General features: G+C 44.4%; 1 protein-coding gene across 1 annotated transcript in view; it reads right to left on the bottom strand.

Moving 5' to 3' along the window:
* The window catches only part of LRP8 (LDL receptor related protein 8), a 1,426,130-nt gene that overhangs the window by 295,801 nt on the left and 1,111,129 nt on the right, over window positions 1–19,200 (bottom strand). Inside the window, exons 6-7 of the mRNA XM_069642168.1 lie at window positions 11,656–11,778; window positions 11,432–11,557 (exon numbers count right to left, since the gene is read on the bottom strand). Coding sequence (XP_069498269.1) covers window positions 11,432–11,557; window positions 11,656–11,778 — 249 coding nt within the window. The remainder of the gene's footprint in view (window positions 1–11,431; window positions 11,558–11,655; window positions 11,779–19,200) is intronic.

Genomic DNA, 19,200 nt, shown 5'->3' with positions numbered 1-19,200 from the left:
TAATTTCAAAAAGCTTCTCTACTGAAATGTACACTCACCGGTCTCCTCAGAGATTCCATATCATGTTCTATGTATTGGAGGCATTGTGTGTCGTAAAGAGAAAACAAAAGCAGCTATGTCCTCTCCAACCTCCCCGCCCCCCACCCCCAACACCTCACATCATGCATAGTACAGGAAAACAATTTGTGAGGCCCAATGTGACCTCACAGATGCTTTTTTGGGAGGAGGGGACACTGCACCAGTTATGGGGTGGTGTGGGAAAATAGCACAATCGATCTGGTGTCATCCAGAATATCTGATGATGGTGTCTGATCAGGAATAAAGATCTTAGTCCTCCCTGAGATGATCCTTCTACATGTTTGTCGCTTTCCTCTGATGATTTTGCTTCTTTCTTTCTGACAGAAATTGATATTAGATCATCCTTGCCTTATTCCCACACTCTTTATTCCTTTACTTGCTTTTCCCTCATTACTGAGTCTGATGTCACTTCTGTCATTTCTCAGTCACAGCCTATGGCCATTTCCTCTCACCCTCTTCTGGTGACCTTAGAGAAACCTATTGTTTCTGCTTTCGCTCTCATCCTAACTGACTTGTTTAATCAAATTATTTTTCCACTTCTTAAAACCTTTGCTTTCATCTTCTGACCCATCAAACTTCTGCCTTATTTCTTTGCCCCCTTATCCTTCAAAATTGCTGGAGCGTCTTGTGCATACTCAACTTTCATTCTTTCTTAATGCACCTAGTCTTCTTCCCCGAGCCAATCTGGATTCTGCCCCGAGTATTCGACTGAAACGGTTCTTCTTTCTGTATTTGATCACATCCTTCATGCTCGTCATTGTAAACTTTCTTCTATTCCGATTCTGCTTGACCTCACTGCTGCTTTTGACACCGTGAATCATCCTACTTTACTTTCCACTTTTGGGTTTACCAGTTCTTTTTTACTATGGTTTTCTTCTTATCTTGCAAATCGTTCTTTTTCTGTCTCATAGAAGGGTTAGACGTCTCGGTCTTTCCCAGGTTGTTCCTCAAGGGTCTGTCTTGGGTCCAGTTCTATTCACACTCTATACTTTCGTTGTTTTCTCTTATCACAGCTTTTGGTTTTCAGGTGTATTTGTATACCGCCGATACCCAGATTTGCTGGTCTTTCAATGATTCTTTCACTCACGTCTGTCTTCCTGTTTTACGGCCATTTCTTCTTGGATGTCTTCTCGATTTCTTTGTATAAACACTAAGAAAACTGACATTTGATTGTTTCCATTTTATTCTAAAATCACCCCTACTGTGTTGATTTTATGTTCTCTTCTGTTCCTTAGCTTATCATCTCATGCACATATTCTTGGTGTCTTATTTGAGAATTTTACTTTTCAGATTCAAATTCCTTCTGTTTGCTTGTGTTCTTTTCATTAATTTAATATTAAGAAAATCTGTCCCATGCTTTCCTTTTCCTTCAGCAAAAATAGTACTTCAAACTTTTGTCTTATATCGCTTGTATTAATATTGCTGACTCCACATTGGTCTTCCTAAATTTTTTCTTATCCCGCTATGCTCACTTCTTCATTCCGCTGCTTGGATTCTTTTTCTTCTTCCCCCTTTTTTCTCATATCTCCCTGGTTTTTTTTGGCACGCCTTAGCATCGCTGTGACTTTCACTTTCTTAAATCTCTTCACGCGATGGCTCCTCCCTTCTTATGTGCTTGGATTTCACTTCATCATCCATCAGGTAACCTTTGTTCTGCTTCTCAGTTTCTTCTTTCTGTTCCTTCATCACCTTGTGCTGCCTCTAACTTTCGCTCCTTTCAATTAATTGCTCCCAAACTGTGGAATTCTTTACCTCTGGACATCCGTTCTCACTCTAACGTTTTACAATTCAAGAAGTGTTTAAGAATTTATCTTTTGCATCTTTTGTCCCCTGAATAATGCTTAAACTCTTTCAGTGACTCATTTCTGTTGTGTGTGTCTTCTATTGTTGTACCATTATTATTAATTTGTGAAGCACTTTGGATAAAAGCGCTATATAAATGCAGCAAATAAATAAATAACTGGACTGCCTTATACGGGGGTCTGTCTGGAGTGCGTTGCCATGCCTGATATGACTCTGCAGTCATATGGAGACATCGTTGGCAGACCGCTGCACACTGGATAAAAAAAAAAAACACCGAAAATCCTTCCATATTTTCTGCCCACATCTAGAGAGCGATAACCTGAGGCCCTAACAGTGACTTACATTCTTATGGTCTACATCTAGATCTCAGCACAAGCACTGACCCACTGCTATAAGTTCTCTGATGTCATCACTACCAACATATTGAATCCCTTCTGCCCTCTCGAAACACATGCCATGCAACCAATGTTCATATATGTAATGCTGTGCAACAACACTGAGCCACTGTTCAAGTGCTTTTCATCTTCTCCCCTAGGAACTCTGTATTACTTTATGGTAACACTGAGCCATCTCGTTCTCTCGCAACACCTGCCTGGAAAAGACCACATCACCCTCTATGACCACCAATATTGAATCTTTACCAAAAATCACTTGTATCTTCTAAACATGCATGGCATAAAATCTCACTTGCTACAAGCAGATCTCTTCCAATGCATTGAACTAGAACTCCCCTGCTATGGGTTCTCGCACAAATATCTTTCATTGCGCTGTAGTGTACACACATTCACAATCACAAACAGGTTCATCTGAATCCCAGTCATGCAGATAAGGCAGATTTTCCCAAAAGGCTGGAAACGAGCAGATAATGTTATTGAAAAAACTACAGTTTCAACTTAACGTAAAAACTTTTGCTTCAGTATCATCCATCACAATAACCATTACCTCTTCAATCCAAATAAAAAATAAAAGCACATTGCCCCAAAACATTTTTTCAATAAAACACTTAACTAAAATGCTCCATCGCACATTATTTCATTTGCCTGTCAGCATGACGTACACCACTTAAGGTGCAGTTTTTAAGAATACATCTATGTAAGTTACACTTGCACATACGTGTTTCACATTGCGCTACCATATCGTCATCAATAGGGGCAAACTGTCCAAGATGATTTGATCGCAGATTACGAATTTCATCACACTCGATTACTAGATGTTTTAACAATTCAACTGACACACGGCAAAAGCGACACAGGTTATCTCTAATCGTATTGTCTTTTCTTTGCCACAGAATTTCCTTTGTTTTCAGAGTACTTAAACAAAATCTCAGAAATTGCTCACGATAGTAACGAGATTTATTCAAGACACAGAGGCTACTCTGCTGGCAATCAGTGTCCATGCAACTCAGGTCTTGGCTTCACCTTGAACAGGAAAAGGGACCAAGCCATTACCTTATTTATTTGACAGCAGTGACTCATTTGCTCCTCTCAATAGATGTGCACTAACTGGAGTTTCAGATCGGAATCAATTAGCAAGTATTTCACACCAAGGCAGGGACCGAAATTGAGATTGGATAAGCAGGAGCTAAAAGCAGCTCCCGGGTATCCATCATTATCTAGTGACCAGGAGCTCCCACTGGAAAACCAGGAGCTAGTGCATAGCGTTCCACAAATCTAACTTCCACGTAAGATGTAAACTTATAATTATAAATGATAATTATAATTGGTCATTTATAGTGCGCTTAATATCAACAAGTGGTTTCTAAGTGCAGGATCGGGATTCCAACCTTTGTTGCGCCGCATTGTCTTGTCGCATTGTCAGTTTGTCCCTTTATTCATGACCCATGCTTTAAATGTGTCCCGATGTTTATTTATAGTTTGTCCCAAATATATAGATATAGGTGTGCTTGTTTGCCATCAGTTGGCCTGAAAAGCCAAAAGTGACTCCAGGAAGCTGTTGGTGTCAAGCCTCTTCTAGGCTACAAGCAGGAGTTATGCTCAATTTTGAACCCTGTAAAGGCCATCAAGATGTACCTGACTGAGTATAACATTACCCAGCAAACCATGACACCATGTTGTTAACTGGGGTGGATATGGGGGCTATCCAGTTTAAAATGTGCTTAGGGTCCTCCTCGACCTTGGCACAAAAGAGAAACTTCAGAACACTCACTCCTTATTGCAAGTGAGCTTGTAGTTTGCTGGGTTTGCATTTGCAATAACGATGCCCATAGAAATATTAAAAATGAAAAGACGGGTGTTGGTCGCACCATGCGGCACATTGTGCAGTTGTCTCACGGTCGAGGAATTCACTTCGGCTTATCCCCGCCAATGACACATACACACGGGGAGTGAATGCAATTGAAGGCCTATTCTCTGAGCAGGCCATCTAATATGGTGCCATCCACAGAGAAAGAAGCTTATTCACTTTGCACAGTGCCTGCCAGTCACAGCTGGGAGTTAGATCCGCTCACTCGCCTAAACCCCAGCCTGAGTGGGAAGTAAAGGCAGGATGGGATGAAAGGACTGGCCAAGTGATGGGCTGCTCTTCTCTTAGGCAAGGGTGGTCTTGCAACCAAGTCAACCTGTGTGACTCTTAACTCAGTTTGGCCTGCGCATGCCAGCGTGTTCGGCGGGGGTGGGCGGGTGGTGGGTATGGATGGCAGAGAACATTCACACAGAGTGCTAGGGCTTTTTCAGAGAGGCATGTTTTACATGGTGGGGTCCTCCAGCGATCCCCACTGTCTCCCGTTTAGCTCAACATCTATGTCAGGCCACTAAACCATATCTTTTACCACTTATAATGTTGCATACAATGCACATGTGGATGACAAGCAGGTGTATATTAAGGCCTCAGATCTAGATTTTAATTTCGATCATCCTGTTGCGTGTTTAAAAGAAGTGGAATCCTGGAATTTGAATAATGAGTTACAACTAACCCCAAAAAAGACAGATTATTAGGTTTGGTCCTAAATCTAAGATTCAAACTTTAAATAGCTAACATTTGGCCCGCAAGATATTTGATACTCCTTTGAAATTTATGCCGTAAGTGATCATTTTAGGTTTTTATCAGAAACAAGATCTCATCCTTGACATGCAAATTAACCAACTGATGAAATCTTCCTTTTATAAACTGAGGCTGCTACATAGAACATGTACGTATTTCGATAAAAGTCACTGAAGTGGGAGAATGGAACAAAAGGCTCCCACCAATCCCCTCTCGCCCCTGGCCTAGAGGATCACGGCCCAGGCACCCGCCACGAGAGGAGTTTGCCCATCTACCAGACGACCAAATACCCTGGTACAGGAATAAACGGATGTGCCCACCCGCCTGCCCAGCAGCCTGCCCTGCCCATGCCGACACCTGCGGCATGGATGAACTCGACTAAACCAACACATCGTTAGAGATGCCATGACGACCTAGCCAACGGTCAGCACACCTGTACAAACATGCACACTGGACACTCCCACACCAATCCACACGAAGAACATACTCAGTGCTATGACGTAGGTGACGAACACCCCCACGGACGTGCATCTTTATTATTTTTCACATAGGCTTTTCAAAATGCAGAAACGCAAGACGCACAATGAACTCATCTAAAGAGCTTGCTCACGCTTCTCCTAAACCCAGGTGCCATAATGAGAAATATACAATATGATACCATAACCTAAAGCGCCTGTGCACCAAACGGTTCCACCTATACACCAGACCCAAGTAGGCCGCAAGCAAGAGCTTCCATGAACATTGAATGAGCAAGAGTTCGGTTGCTGACCCTGCAGAATGAGCCCGCCGAAAGCAGACAGCCAAGGGCGCAATGTTGCAAACTCGCATGCCGCAAGCCAACGCCAAGGTCACACCTGCGAATTAAACCAGGCACACAGTGGAAAAAACAATATTAATTGTGCAGAATTCTGCCTCAACCACGGTCCCACCTCACGTGACCAAGCCGAACCTGACAGGGTGCCAAGCCCAGGAGGAGGGAGGTGCCTGGATCCCCCGTTTCAAGACACAGGCAGATACAATTAAGCGACCCAATGAACATCTGCGGCGGTGGGAGTAGTCGGCCTTCCAGCATATGAATAAATCCTCACATTGTCTGCACATACCCATTGTGAAACATTGTTGCAAATGGCAGGTGCACCGCGAGCTGGGAACAGCGATGGTCCCAGACTGGGAGGCTCGCGAGTGGACCAATCAGAACATGGGGCTCTTATCACTGACGCCATTAACATTGACCAATCCTCAGGGGTCTTCATGTAACAATTTTCATGTATCAAATTGAAGGGACAACCCAAGCATACCACCTGACTAACCCTTAACCACTAATAATACTATCTATACGTATGCTATACTAACCCTACCACTCGAGCAACCAATCCAGAGTGGCGATAGGTTTTTGCTAACTTTCCAAGGTGACGCAAGTAGCGCGTCATACTAAGGTAAAAAGGGCCTGCGAGCCCCACGATGAGGAGAGTGTGTCAGGACGGACGCGTACGATCCTTGACCCATCCCTGCCGTTTTGTCTAATAAACAGCAGAACCACCTTGCTTCTTGCGTGTGTCTCATACTCTGTTGGTTCTGGGATATACGGGAGGAGTTGGGGCCTCCCTGCCCGGAGGTCCGCGGACGGCCCAGCCGACCCTGGGAGAATTTCCCCCCGACATCACTTTCCAGCGGTGGTCGGTGCATTGAATAATTGGTTCCTAGTGATAGCCTCGACATCCAAAGCATCAAATGTAAAAGCCTCGAAAAATGCATTTTCTTTTTCTTTTTTTATGGGGGAGGGTCCCTCAACCCCTTTTTTTTACCCCTTAAAACCCATTTTAATTTAAAAAAAAAACCTTTACACCTATAAAAAAATGCATTTGTTCGATGCATTTTTTTTCGAGGCTTTTGCATTCAATGCTATGTGTGCGAGGGAATCACTGGATACCGAATAATTCAAAGATTGATTATGCAACTCCTTATATTTATGTATACCAACATTAAAATTGAAAAAAAGTTTTTTAAAAAAAAATGCAGCTACTCTGCTTTTTTCCCCAGATTTCTCGGCAGGATTCAATCCCCATCTTTTGCAAATCTAGTTACTGGACTCCGGTGAAGAACGGGTTGCATTTAAGGTATTGTGTCTCACCTTTAAATCCTTTCATGGCATGGCACCAGACTAACTTCAAATCAAGATACTTTGCTACAATCCTAAGTCAGTCAAATGACAGTAACATATGAATGGTGCCTAAACCTAGATTGACATCTAGCGGCAATGGTAGATCTGCAGTAGTGGCACCTAGATTGTGAAGCTCTTTACCACAATCCATTCGCAAGTTAGACAACTTTGCACAGTTTTGGAAAAAGCACTAAAAACCTGGCTTTTCTGCTGGTCTCTTTTGCCAATCAGGACAAGTAAGAAACATGTATTTAGTACTGCCTGTGGCGCGTATTAAACAATCATTACCATGTGGAAGTCCTAGTGGCCATTCCCTCGGGAGGATAGCTGAGGGGCAACGTACTCGTCTTGAAAGCAAGACGACGCAGACGAACACAGGTTCAATCCCTGTGTCCGTGCTTAGAAACCTCTGGGTATTAAGCGTGTTATAAATAACCCATTACAATTACAATGTGCTTGGGATGGGCATGATCCTAAGGGCCAATGTGAGTTTCACAGGCTGTTCTGTGGGCAATGTGAGTGCCATGGGCATGGGAGAGATTGATATGGCCATGGGTAGTTCTGAGGATGCATTGGCAGGTCATTGGGTTCGGGCGATGCGAGTATCATGTGCAGATTCTGAGGGCAGTGTGAAGAGGCGTAACGCTACTCTGTGGGGAACATGAAGTGGCATGGCACAAAGTTCCAAGGGAAGTGTGGCATGGGTTATTTTGAGGGGTAATGTCACACTGACACAATGTCTTTGTGGATAGATTGTACAGACTAGCATGCCAATGTGCTTAACATGGTCAACGCTGACAAGGACCTGGAATAACTTGGTTTACAGTGTCCTGGAGGCAATGTAGTGGTAATTTACTGGGGATTACATACACTAGCATCACAACGCTTAACTGGGGGCAGGGATGGCACTGTGAAAACAGGCGTGGTCACTTTGTGGGATGAAGGCAAAATTGACATGGCCATTTTCTGGGGGTAGTGTGAAACTGGGTCCAAAGGAGAAGTTAACAAATAGATAATTTCGTTAAAGACACAGAGGCTACTATGCTGGCAACAGGCAGTACTATGATGGCAGTAGGTAGAACTGTTTTCAATCCGTAACGCTGATTATCTCTGTGATTAACTGGGAAATAATTTGCATGCCGCAATTGAAAAGAGTATGACGGTTTTCTTGACAATGCATTAACAAGCATTACTGTGCATAACTGGAGCAAAAGTAGCAGCACCACTGTTGAAACAGTCATGACAATACACGATTAACTGTGTTAGAAGCTGGCTGGGCAGTGTGGAAATTGGCATGGCATTTTTGTAACCACCAGGCTAGTACAATGAGCGGCTTGCTGGAATTTCTCAGAGCACTGTGGTGATTTTGAGCAGCATACATAACATTGAGCATCTAATTATTAAAAGCATGCTGGAATATTCAAGCAACAACATGAGATTACAGAGCAACCAAGATTACTTGAGCGGTACTTGGTGAGCCTTGAAATGAACATGGCACGTGTTAGCAGCACCCTGGCATATGCTAGCAAAAATCTGCTTTCTTAATTTGTTTGCAGTAATGAGTTGCAAGTATGCTAATGTTAAGGAAACAATGATGTGCATTCTATCTACTGGCCCAGCATTTCTAATGTGTGTAATTAGGTTTCTTTATCCAATTTGAAAAGTGGTCTAGCTCCTACTTGCATGCTATTATTGATTATTATTATACCCAGTTTGATAATGGCCCTACTTCAGCTATGTGGCACACACACATGTGCACTGTGTACAATTCTCTCACCAGCACACGCATGCATTTCTGCAGTTTACTGCTCTGGGAACTGTGACAGACCTGGCATTTGGAGGTTTGGAAAATCTCCTGAATTCTCTTTCAGAACTGTCTGTAAACCCTATGGCTTTTTAACCCAGTTTCTTGCAAACCTGGTGCTGTGTAATACAACATTTAAAGTCATCATTTAAATGCTTTTCCTGGGAGAGAACAATCAAATGATCCTGGGCTCTCTAGCTATGGTCCAGAGACGGCGTTTCTACATAAAGGCTTCTCGAATCACCTCCTCATGTGGCATAAGGGGACAGTCACAGTACTGACCCAAAAGACGGGGCCTGGAAAGCAGGACCATATTTCGTTTACAGGCTTCTCCAATTCATGACCTGCATGGTCTTATCAATAGATAGCGAGATTTGTGTCACTGCTCTTATCCGGGATATAGGAGTATCCAGTTGGCCATTGCCCTCCATTGGGTTTATCACTGGTACTGACTTTATTACAAGACATAGTGAAAAGACTAAGGAACCTCTTTGACTAAATCAGACTCAGTCTACAAGGTCAGTACCGAGAAGGACAATAGGGCGCACTGCAAAGAGGGCTGAAAAAAGGACCTCTACACAAAGAAATCAAAAGGTAAACTACCTGCCCAAGCTGTCACTTAGACAAGTACAACAGTTCAGACAAAGCTTGACAGCTAACCAATTCTTACTAAATAATTGAAAGTAAACTGAGAATAATAAACACAGAGATGTGCCACATAATTGTAAGCATACATGTGTAAGCTATGCTACTCCATCCATACACACCGTAAACACTTCTTCCCCATGGGAAAATGAAGTGCTTTATCGAGTCAACCCCGCTTAGGTACACTTCTTTTCCCTCCCTCCCCGAAACACTGAAATATCTTTTTTCTATAAAACACAAAGTCTAACAAATGAATGGATCAAGGGCACCGGCTGCCAATACCAGCCTGGTGTCAAGGTAAGTGCTGCTCAACTTAGATGGAAACCTCGGGATCTCCGAAGGCCAGTGCCAATCCAGAAGCCACAACAGTGCGAGAATGTTCACAAAAGATATATGCGGGCAGGCGAAAAACCAGGAAACAGGCATTTTCCTGTTACCCGATGGCGCAGTGGATCAACACTACACCAGACATCCGCACACCCCGACTATTATTATGAAGGTATTTATTGAGCGCGTCCCTAGCTTCGAGAAGCAATGGAGTGCTTAAATAGAGGTTAGAGGTATACAACAATACAGATGCAGAACAGAGCGATTTACAGAGGTAACAACAGGACAGATACAGAGCGGGGGGTAGGATACAGAGGGGCAGAGAGGAGGCGTACAGCTGTACCGGGTGGCGGGGAGGAGGGAGCGGGTGTCGTCTAGGGAGTCAGGTGGCGTGAGGGTTGACGCGATGGCCTAGGTGTTGAGATTCCTTGAAGAGGTGGATCTTGAGTTCAACTGACTTGCAGTTCAGAAAAGAAAAGAAGACATTGCTGTTCAAAGAATTCATCTGTAAGCATTGCGAACCAAAGAGCACCCATCACGTACCCGCACACGCCCACCTTGCAACCCACCATGCCAATGATCATGATCTGCTTGCCCTGTGCATCACTCAGACTCTTACTAGCTAGGAATGTGCTTTATAAATACGTTAATCAATGAAACATATGTATGAAGCACATATTGATCGATCGGTTTCAAACCAAAACATAAAAGACTTGCATTCAAACTGCTCAACCATCAAAAATCAAACTTGCTTGTCAATAAGAATTATTCTGACCGCCTTGAAAGCTGAAGATCTGCATAATGGTTTCATTTTCAATCTAAACACAGCAGATGCCATCAGCACAGTAAGTACCCGGAATACTTCCAATGTTGGAAAATTTAGCACTGTGATTGCAAATCAGTGAAGAGGACAACAGTACATGATGGAAGGCTTCCTCTGGTCAACCCTCCATCTGACGTAGCCCCAATACCATGAGGCGTGGATTTAGCCGAATGTGTACCTACTCAACTGTTGTTACTCTATGCATACCTGCACACCTGACGTAGACCCACCGGTGCCATGAGGCGTGGCTTTACCCTTATGTGTACCTACTGAATTGTTGTTATTCTATGCATACCTGCAAACCTGACGTAGACCCCCCCCCTGTACCATGAGGAGTGGCTTTACCAGAATATGTACCTACTCAATTGTTGTTATTCTATGCATACCTTGACACCTGACGTAAACCCCCCCAAACCATGAGGCGTGGCTTTACCCGAATGTGTACCTACTCCATTGTTGTTATTCTATGCATACCAGCACACCTGACGTAGAACCCCTGTACCATGAGGAGTGGCTTTACCAGAATTTGTACCTACTCAACTGTTATTCTATGCACACCTGATGTAGCCCCCCCCCCGTACCATGAGGCATGGCTTTCCGTAGCGTGCATTCAAAATCTACCCTTTGTGTTGCAACCTTTACGCCTAATCCTGCACATCTGGGACTGTGCTACCACATTCACAGTAACTGGGCACCTAGATGCCTCTGGGTTAAATACAATAAATAAATATCCCATCAGAAGCGAGGTGGAGGAATGAGAAGAGCAAGTAGGAAAGTGTGTGAGCCTTACCGCACTCGTTAAGTTGCTCGTCAGACCAGTCGCGACAGTCCTGCTTTGTGTCGCACACCTTGTCGATATCGATACACTCCCCGTTCTTGCACTGGAACTTGCTGGCTCCTTCGCAGGAGACCTCAACTGCATTGGGGAAGAAGGAACAACCACCAGTCAGTCTTTGGATGTGCGTTGAGGCACCATTGGTTGCACTAGACTGAGAAGGAGAGGTGCAGACATACCGTTCAAGCAGCCCGCCTCGTCGCTGCTGTCCGGGCAGTCGTGGACCTTGTTGCACTGCTTCATTCCGTGGATGCAGCTCCCATCCCCGCACTGGAACTCGTCGGGCCGGCAGGTCACCAGTGCTGCAGGACACAATGAGGAAAGTGGGAATCAAGCAATAATGGTGGCTCTCGATGATGCATTACATCCAAGAAAATTAAACATTAGTACTACGCCCTCCCAACTACACATTATTTGGATATTAAAAGTCATCAAGGAATTTGGTGCCATATGCCTACTATGACTAATCCACTTCTAGGTGCCAGATAAAATGGGAAGGGGAAAAGGAGGGAATAATAAGGGGGCCAGGTACAGGGGATCAAGACATTAACAGCAGGTAAGTAGTCCATATAAAACACAAGGCAGCAGTTGGAGTGCTTCCTATGGCACATAACTCCAAATTACCTTTTAATATCCTTACAATACACTTTGGGGCTAATAATATAGCATTCATAATACCAAAACAAAAAACATTTTCTAAAAATGATCCAAAACAGGAGTTCAATAGGGATGGATTTCACTGGAGACTGTTCACTGAACCAGTACTTTCCATCGTTCCCTAGGTTTGCCCTTTTGAGGTTTAGAGCTGGATGCCTTAGGAGAGGGAATGAGCTTCGGGGTAGGGAATAGCATTGGGCTATGGATTGGCCTCAGAGCAGGGTTGGCCTTCTGAGTTGCAATAGGCTTCATGGTTGGGCAGCAGAGGGGCATGGGCCTCGTAGCAGAATAGGGACTTAGATGTGGGATGCGATGTGCGATGGTGGTGGGGCAGGGGTGGGCTTGGACAAGGAATAGTCCCTCTGGCAGGATGGCATCATGCAGGGGTGAGCACAGGAGTGGGTGGATAGGTCTCAGGCGAGGAACAGGAGTGGGTAAAGTGGACGGGCAGGTATTAAAAGAAAACTCGGTAAGGTGACCAATGCCTGGGAAAAGCAGTGAAACATAACTGCTCATGTGATGATTTCTATTTCTGTTTGTTTATTAAGTGCCAGAAGCCCCTTGGCATTAGGGCGCTGCACAGAACAGGGAAACAAAACAGACTAGAGAACAAATTATCTCATACCTATCTGATTTTATTGTAATGGTCTAATTCAGATGCCTAACCTTGTTGATTAGAAGATTGCGCTGAACTGTAAATTAGATCCCTATTATATTACACTGCAATGGAGACTATAACACTCCCTAAGACACCCATACAAGTCATATAATCAAGTTAACTAAAGAGATGACACTCTGCCAAAAAACATATGGCGGGAAGCTGTAATCATGTCAGTAACACAATCCAATGCTAAAAGAGAACTTGAGGTGTCACTGAATCCCACTTCCCACAGCTAAAGGGAACCAGGTGAGTCCATGTCATCAGGACACTACTTACCCAGTTCTGGGTGATCAATTAAACTAATGGATTGTTGGAGTTGGAATCTTGGCTGACTTAAATTGACCAACATTGATTGAGGAGGACGATCCAAATGATATGAAGGAATGGGCAGACCCAGAGCAGTGGTAATGCTGGTTGCATTGTCATTTGATCCTCCCATCAATCCATGGCAGGAAGGTATTCTGGGCGGGACTTGCGAGGATACGTGCAGTGCAGCACCACATACCTAATCACCTTTGTGTGCCTCCAGACTCAACCGAATGGACCAGGTTTCTTTTTATAAAATGCTAAATAAGAGTGTCAAGCCTGCTGTAGGGCACTCGCACATTTTGGAAGAAATTATGATCTGGACACACAGGAAATACATTAATTTTGCCCAGGATCACACAGCTTTGGGTGAGTAAACCTGGATGTGGGCTTCAATGTCGATAACCACTGATCCACCTCCAATACTGTCATGCATGCTGGACGCTACGCTCGTAGAACAGCTAGACCGTTCTACTCCAAATGGAGGCTATTCGATACGTTACCGGGAAAACGACGTTTACACTTTTCACGTCGCTAACTTCACGTGACTTTTGCTTCGTCACGTGAACTACGGTATCACGTATTTAAGCAGCGTAGAAACTTCACTCGCTGCTTCTGATCGTCTCTATTGGCGTCGTGTAGCTGAACCTCTGATCTACATCCTGGTATATTCCTACAGCTACTTTTGGGCCTTCGATAGCGTGTGTTCCGCCACACGCTGATTCCTGGAGCTATCCCTTCGCGTGCTATTCCACACGCGCTCTTCGTCTGCAAGTGCGGCCGGCCCAGGCTGCGTGAATCCTGCCCGCGTGTAAAATCCACACGCGCTCTTTGTCTTCATACGCGGCTGGCCAAGGCTGCGTAAATCCTGCCCGCGTGTAACATCCACACGCGCTCTTCGTCTTCAAGTGCGGCTGGCCCAGGCTGCGTGAATCCTGCCCGCGTGTAAAATCCACACGCGCTCTTCGTCTTCAAGTGCGGCTGGCCAAGGCTGCGCGAACCCTGCCCGCGTGTAAATCCACACGCGCACGTTGTCTTCACACGCGGCTGGCCCAGGCTGCGCGATTCCTGCCCGCGTGTAAATCCACACGCTCACGTTGTCTTCAAACACTATTTTTCTTCTAACTCCTGCATCTGTGGAATTAACAGAAGGATTGATCCCTAAGTGGGAAGGAAGCCTTTCAAGGATTATTGGAAGTGACTTTGAACTGAACTTTGGACGCTATCCTGTGGTGAATTCAACCCGTATCTAGCGTGAGCCTCGTTCCGTCCGGGATAAGTCTCCCTTACTAATTTTCCCTTCCCTGTCGTTTTGTTCTTCATTTCAAATCCATCAAGAGACTTCTGGATTGTTCTACCCAGAGATACAGGTCAGTGTGATCATTCCTGTCATTATCTAACTCATCATACTCAGGTTGGAGCAGTTATTCATGATACTTTAATTTGTCCTAGGCTGGATTACTATACCTTACCCACGCCCTTTCCAGTGATCCATCGCTCTGCCTGTTTTATCAGCCAGAGGGTTGTACCATTTGGAAGGTCTTTGTTGACTTCACGACTATCAAATCGGGTGAACAGGGATCCGGAAGACCCTACCTCCTGTATCCTTTTGAATATTGTATCCTTTTCGGTTGATACTTTGGTGCATTCTGACAAATACCTTCCACACACATTGATGATGTAGTTGATAGTTTTGTGATTCATAGATGATCTGCTTATCATCAGGAATACAGCCCTACACTTATTATACAGGACTATCAAGGCACATCGAGAGAACATATCCCAACATATACTAGTATCTATTCCAAAGCATGACTATATTAAGGCAAAACAGAATGTGTGTGGTCATCCCGTGGCCATCATATCGGGATCCTCTGAAGAGGACAAGCATTCAACTAATAGTTTAGAAATCCCCAGTGGGGCAGACTCACCAACATGGGTGTGCATACATCCTGTTACCGTCTCTCAAATATCATGCCTACACTCCTTAAACAGCTTCGCAGAAAAAGGTATACAATTTGCATCTTTAAGAAGTACCCTTAAAAAAAATAAACATCTTGATTTTCTGATATCCATAAAAAAACAGGACAAATATGCCTTTTAAGATCGAGGTTAGACACAGCTTTCTCTGACGGAGCGTGAGCCATTGGTTCTACACTCCACCCTTAGAAGGAGGACACAGTCAAAAGTAGTTCTTCATGATATGATATTTTATTTATATGGCGCTCGTACACAAGTGTTTCAGAGCGCGACCAAGCAAAGGGAGGGGATCACAGGAAACAAGAAAAAGGAAAACAACGATCTTACTAGGCCCAGTGACATTAAGAACGCGCAAGTGTATGGAGAAAGGAAAAGGGAGAAAGTGCGTGGAAGGAGGAGAAGTGCATAGTGCAAAACAGAGGAGAGAAAAGAATAAATAATAAGTGCAAATAAATAAATAAATACAGGCAAGGAAAAGGTGGTAGTGAAGCCAACAAGTGGCAAGTGCAGGATTGGTCAGATAGGGTATAATCTGATAAGTGCAGAAGGAAGGTGGGGGACTATATGGGTACAGATACAGATCCCAGTGCAATGAGTGGCCGCAGGCAGTGCAGGAGGGAGTCAGGGTGAGCAGGTACCTGTGCCAGAAGGACAGAGGGTGGCCAGGTTCATGGTGCCAAGAGAGAAAAAAAACAGGTCAGCAGGGGAGAAGAGGGGCAAAGGAAGAGGCGAAGAGGAAGGTTTTCAGGTGCTTCCGGAACCGGAGATGGTTCTCAAGGAAAATAACTAAATCACTAAAATGATAAGGCACCAAAGGCAACACAGAGGCCAGGTGTGTCCTTTGTAACCACAATCCTCTTTAGCCTGTGTTCAGCACAAATATGTTTGAAGTTTGAGAAACATAAAAAGATCCCACTCGCTGCATACACAGCTTTTGTTCATTTGTTAGGTATGGAAGTCATACAATCCTATGCCCAAGTCATTCCATTTTTTGTATGTCAAAATAAGGTCATGCTTTAAAATGTTTGTAGCAGAGGGCTCAACAGAAAAGGAAACATTGAGTCCCTACTAATGTTAGGCACCAGGCAGCTTCCCCCTGCCATCTATTTTTAGATATGGTCAGAGAGAGCTTCATCTCTCTGCCAGATCTATTGCAGGTGCATACCAGAGGTGCCCGTGTCAGATCAGCTGCTCCATAATGAAAACAAACATCTTCCAAAGTTATTTCCTGCATTTCTAGGTTTCCCATATTTAGCAAGCTATATTAACTGGACTACCGGTTTCCCCCACTCATTGCTGCTTCCTTCAACATTTTTTATTTCATTACAGACACTGTCAGAAACAAGTGAATCGTCGGCTGCACAGAAGATGGGGACAGGAAGACAGGGGAAGTGCTGAAAACAAAAACAGAACAGCACTATTGCTGGGCACTCCAATACTTTTGGCTGAAATACTGCCCTCTTGCCCATAAGAAGCAGAGTAGTGAAAACCAAAGTAGGCCTGCACATTTTGACTTTCAATGATTTTTTTAATCTCGAGTCCAATTTACATATAGTTGGGAAACATTTGAGAAAGTGAGACATGTAACAGGAATTGAGAAAATTATCATTATTGAGACCATGTCCAAGTAAATTGCTTCCGAATCTTAGGGATCAATGCTAAATCATATACAGACTTTAGAACTCTGCTTAACGTTTACAGAGAAAATAAATTATGCATTTTTCAATATAAATAACAGAGTTCTCAATGGAGTGAGTCCCAATCGTTTAAATTTAGCAGACTGCATGGTCATTCTTGTCTCTCTATTCTTTCACTGACGATGCTGTAGTTCTATTGGTTGTGGAAAGAGAGGTCACCTAAAATGCAGATGGCCACCTTCAGTCATCATAAAAACAGGCACTCATCAGAGCAGGCCACTCCCCTTAATCTTAGAACATTTAAAGGCAATGTTGAAAGCGAAACGTCAGCTGACTCTATAATTGGTCCCGCCAGGACATTTTGTGGTGCCTGGGCTTTGTGGTGTTGTGAAATTTGGGAACGTGGTGTGCTCTTTCAACCCATAGGGTACAGCACTTGGTGTACACATCCCTTCCACTGTGAAATGCACGCTAATTCGAGTGGGCTCCAGACCGGTGTCACTGTGCTACTGACAGGAACATTAAGTTCCTTTGCCCTTAAACTGGTAATTACCTCTGCTCACGTAGCTTTGCACCAGCCGACCCACTGCCACATATCAAGGGGAACCAACCAACAGGGCCACTGAGGCTAGGAGTGACGGGAACCTGTCGACGTGTGGAACTGAGCAAACGCGGAGGCCTGCAGCAGGGAGAGACGAGGCGAGCAGATGTTCTGCCAACCACCGGGAATTAAGACACAGGTCATGGAACACATGTCACGCATGGAAGTTTGGAGGCGTGGGGTTGGACCAAAATGACATCTGAGAGTATACCCAAAAAGCAGAGATCACAGCTGATGAATCATGGGATAGGAACAGCTGATTGGAGAGGAGAACAGGTGCCGTGGTGATGGCGTGGAGTTTGAAGAGCAGGAGGAACAGAAGGGAGCGTGCGGCTGGAGACGGGAAAGTGGCGAGAGAGCGGAAATACCAGGGGAGGCCGTGTAAGGAGAGGGAGAGAGAGAGAAACATATATGGAAAGGGAGATAGATAAGGAGTGGTGTGTGAGAGAAGAGAGGAGACAGCTGAGTGAGGAGAAGCTGAAGTTGCATGCATCGGGGGAAGGGCGACAGAATAACCAGACGACCCCCATTAGGTCCCTAGGAAGTACTGGAGCGAGAATGTCAGATCAGGCCATGTCCTCTAGGTTTCCTTAGGTTGAGGGAGGGACCGAGCTAGTGGTGGCACTCCGGCAGTTGTAAACCAATCTTGTGGAAACATTGTGGTGGAGAAGGGGACTGTGTGGAGGAAGGTTGACGAAAGAGCGTAGGGATCAACCTTAGTCTGGAAACCCCAATTGCCTTGCATACATATTTTCATTTAAAATAAAATTGAAACTTATGAGCAGTTGTTGTGAAGTTCTTTATGCGATTTGTCACACAATCTAAAAACCAAATAAACACATACAAACCTTGCCACACCTTACGATCCAAGGCGCAGTGGTTCGTGAAAGTAACTCACTCCAAAAAAAACAATAGACTTGGATGAGCCTTCCCTACCAAAGCAGCATCTAAGTGGAACGAGCTCCCAAAACAGCCTAAGACTAGAATCCAACTACCTATCCTTTAGGAAGAAACTGAAGACACTGTTGTTCAAATAAAGGACCTGCATAAATGCTGAAGACCATGTAATGTAATCTACTCAGAACCAGCAATCTTACTCTACTGTCCCGTCACTTTTCTGTTGTGCTTGTCTTTATGTAATGCGCTCTGATGCCTGCGGGCTTCAGTGCTACAGAAAAAATAATAATAAAATAAAATATAGGTATATTCACTCATACTCAATCCATCCATTCATCCACCTGTCTAACCATATTCATCCATTCACTCATCCAAACATTCACCATTTATCCAGCCATATTTGCTTACTTATCCATCCATACAGCATTATTCACCCACACATGCAGCCACTATATGACAAGGGTAGACCTACAGAACACATGTGACACAAACTGTATAGTTCAACAACTGTTTTAGTCAGGATCACCAGGTTGGGGCTGTGGATAAAGGGCAAAAGGTGCCCTTGGATTCAACTATAACTCCAAAAGGGCAGCAAGACTGAAAGTGGCAGGATGGAGACCTAACCAGGTGCAATGGCCTCTTTTAAGCAGCCTAGTGCATCAGTCTGTAGTTCCTAGTGTAATACACAGTGTTGTGGATGCAGCCTCCCACCATGCTTCTTTGTGCCAGGGTTACAGCACCCTAACATGCTTCTCGAGACCCTCAGAGTACCAGGAATATAGAGATCTATCATGTTTCTTGGCTCTCTCGTGGTTCAGATATTGCTACCCACCGACTGTGGGTCACAATCCTAGGCTCCTTGTAGCAAACGTCAACCAGCGAGTACTTCTTACTCCCCCTTGCCTGATGGAATCTTCTTTGCAGCCTGGTTCTGATGTTATTATTACTCACCAACCAACCCAGGGTCGTCTTCCTGGGCTTGAGG

This window comes from Ambystoma mexicanum, chromosome 1q (assembly GCF_040938575.1).
Source record: "Ambystoma mexicanum isolate Mex_15411 chromosome 1q, UKY_AmexF1_1, whole genome shotgun sequence".
NCBI classification, from domain to species: Eukaryota; Metazoa; Chordata; class Amphibia; order Caudata; family Ambystomatidae; genus Ambystoma; species Ambystoma mexicanum.
This window is presented reverse-complemented; position numbering and strand designations above follow the sequence as displayed.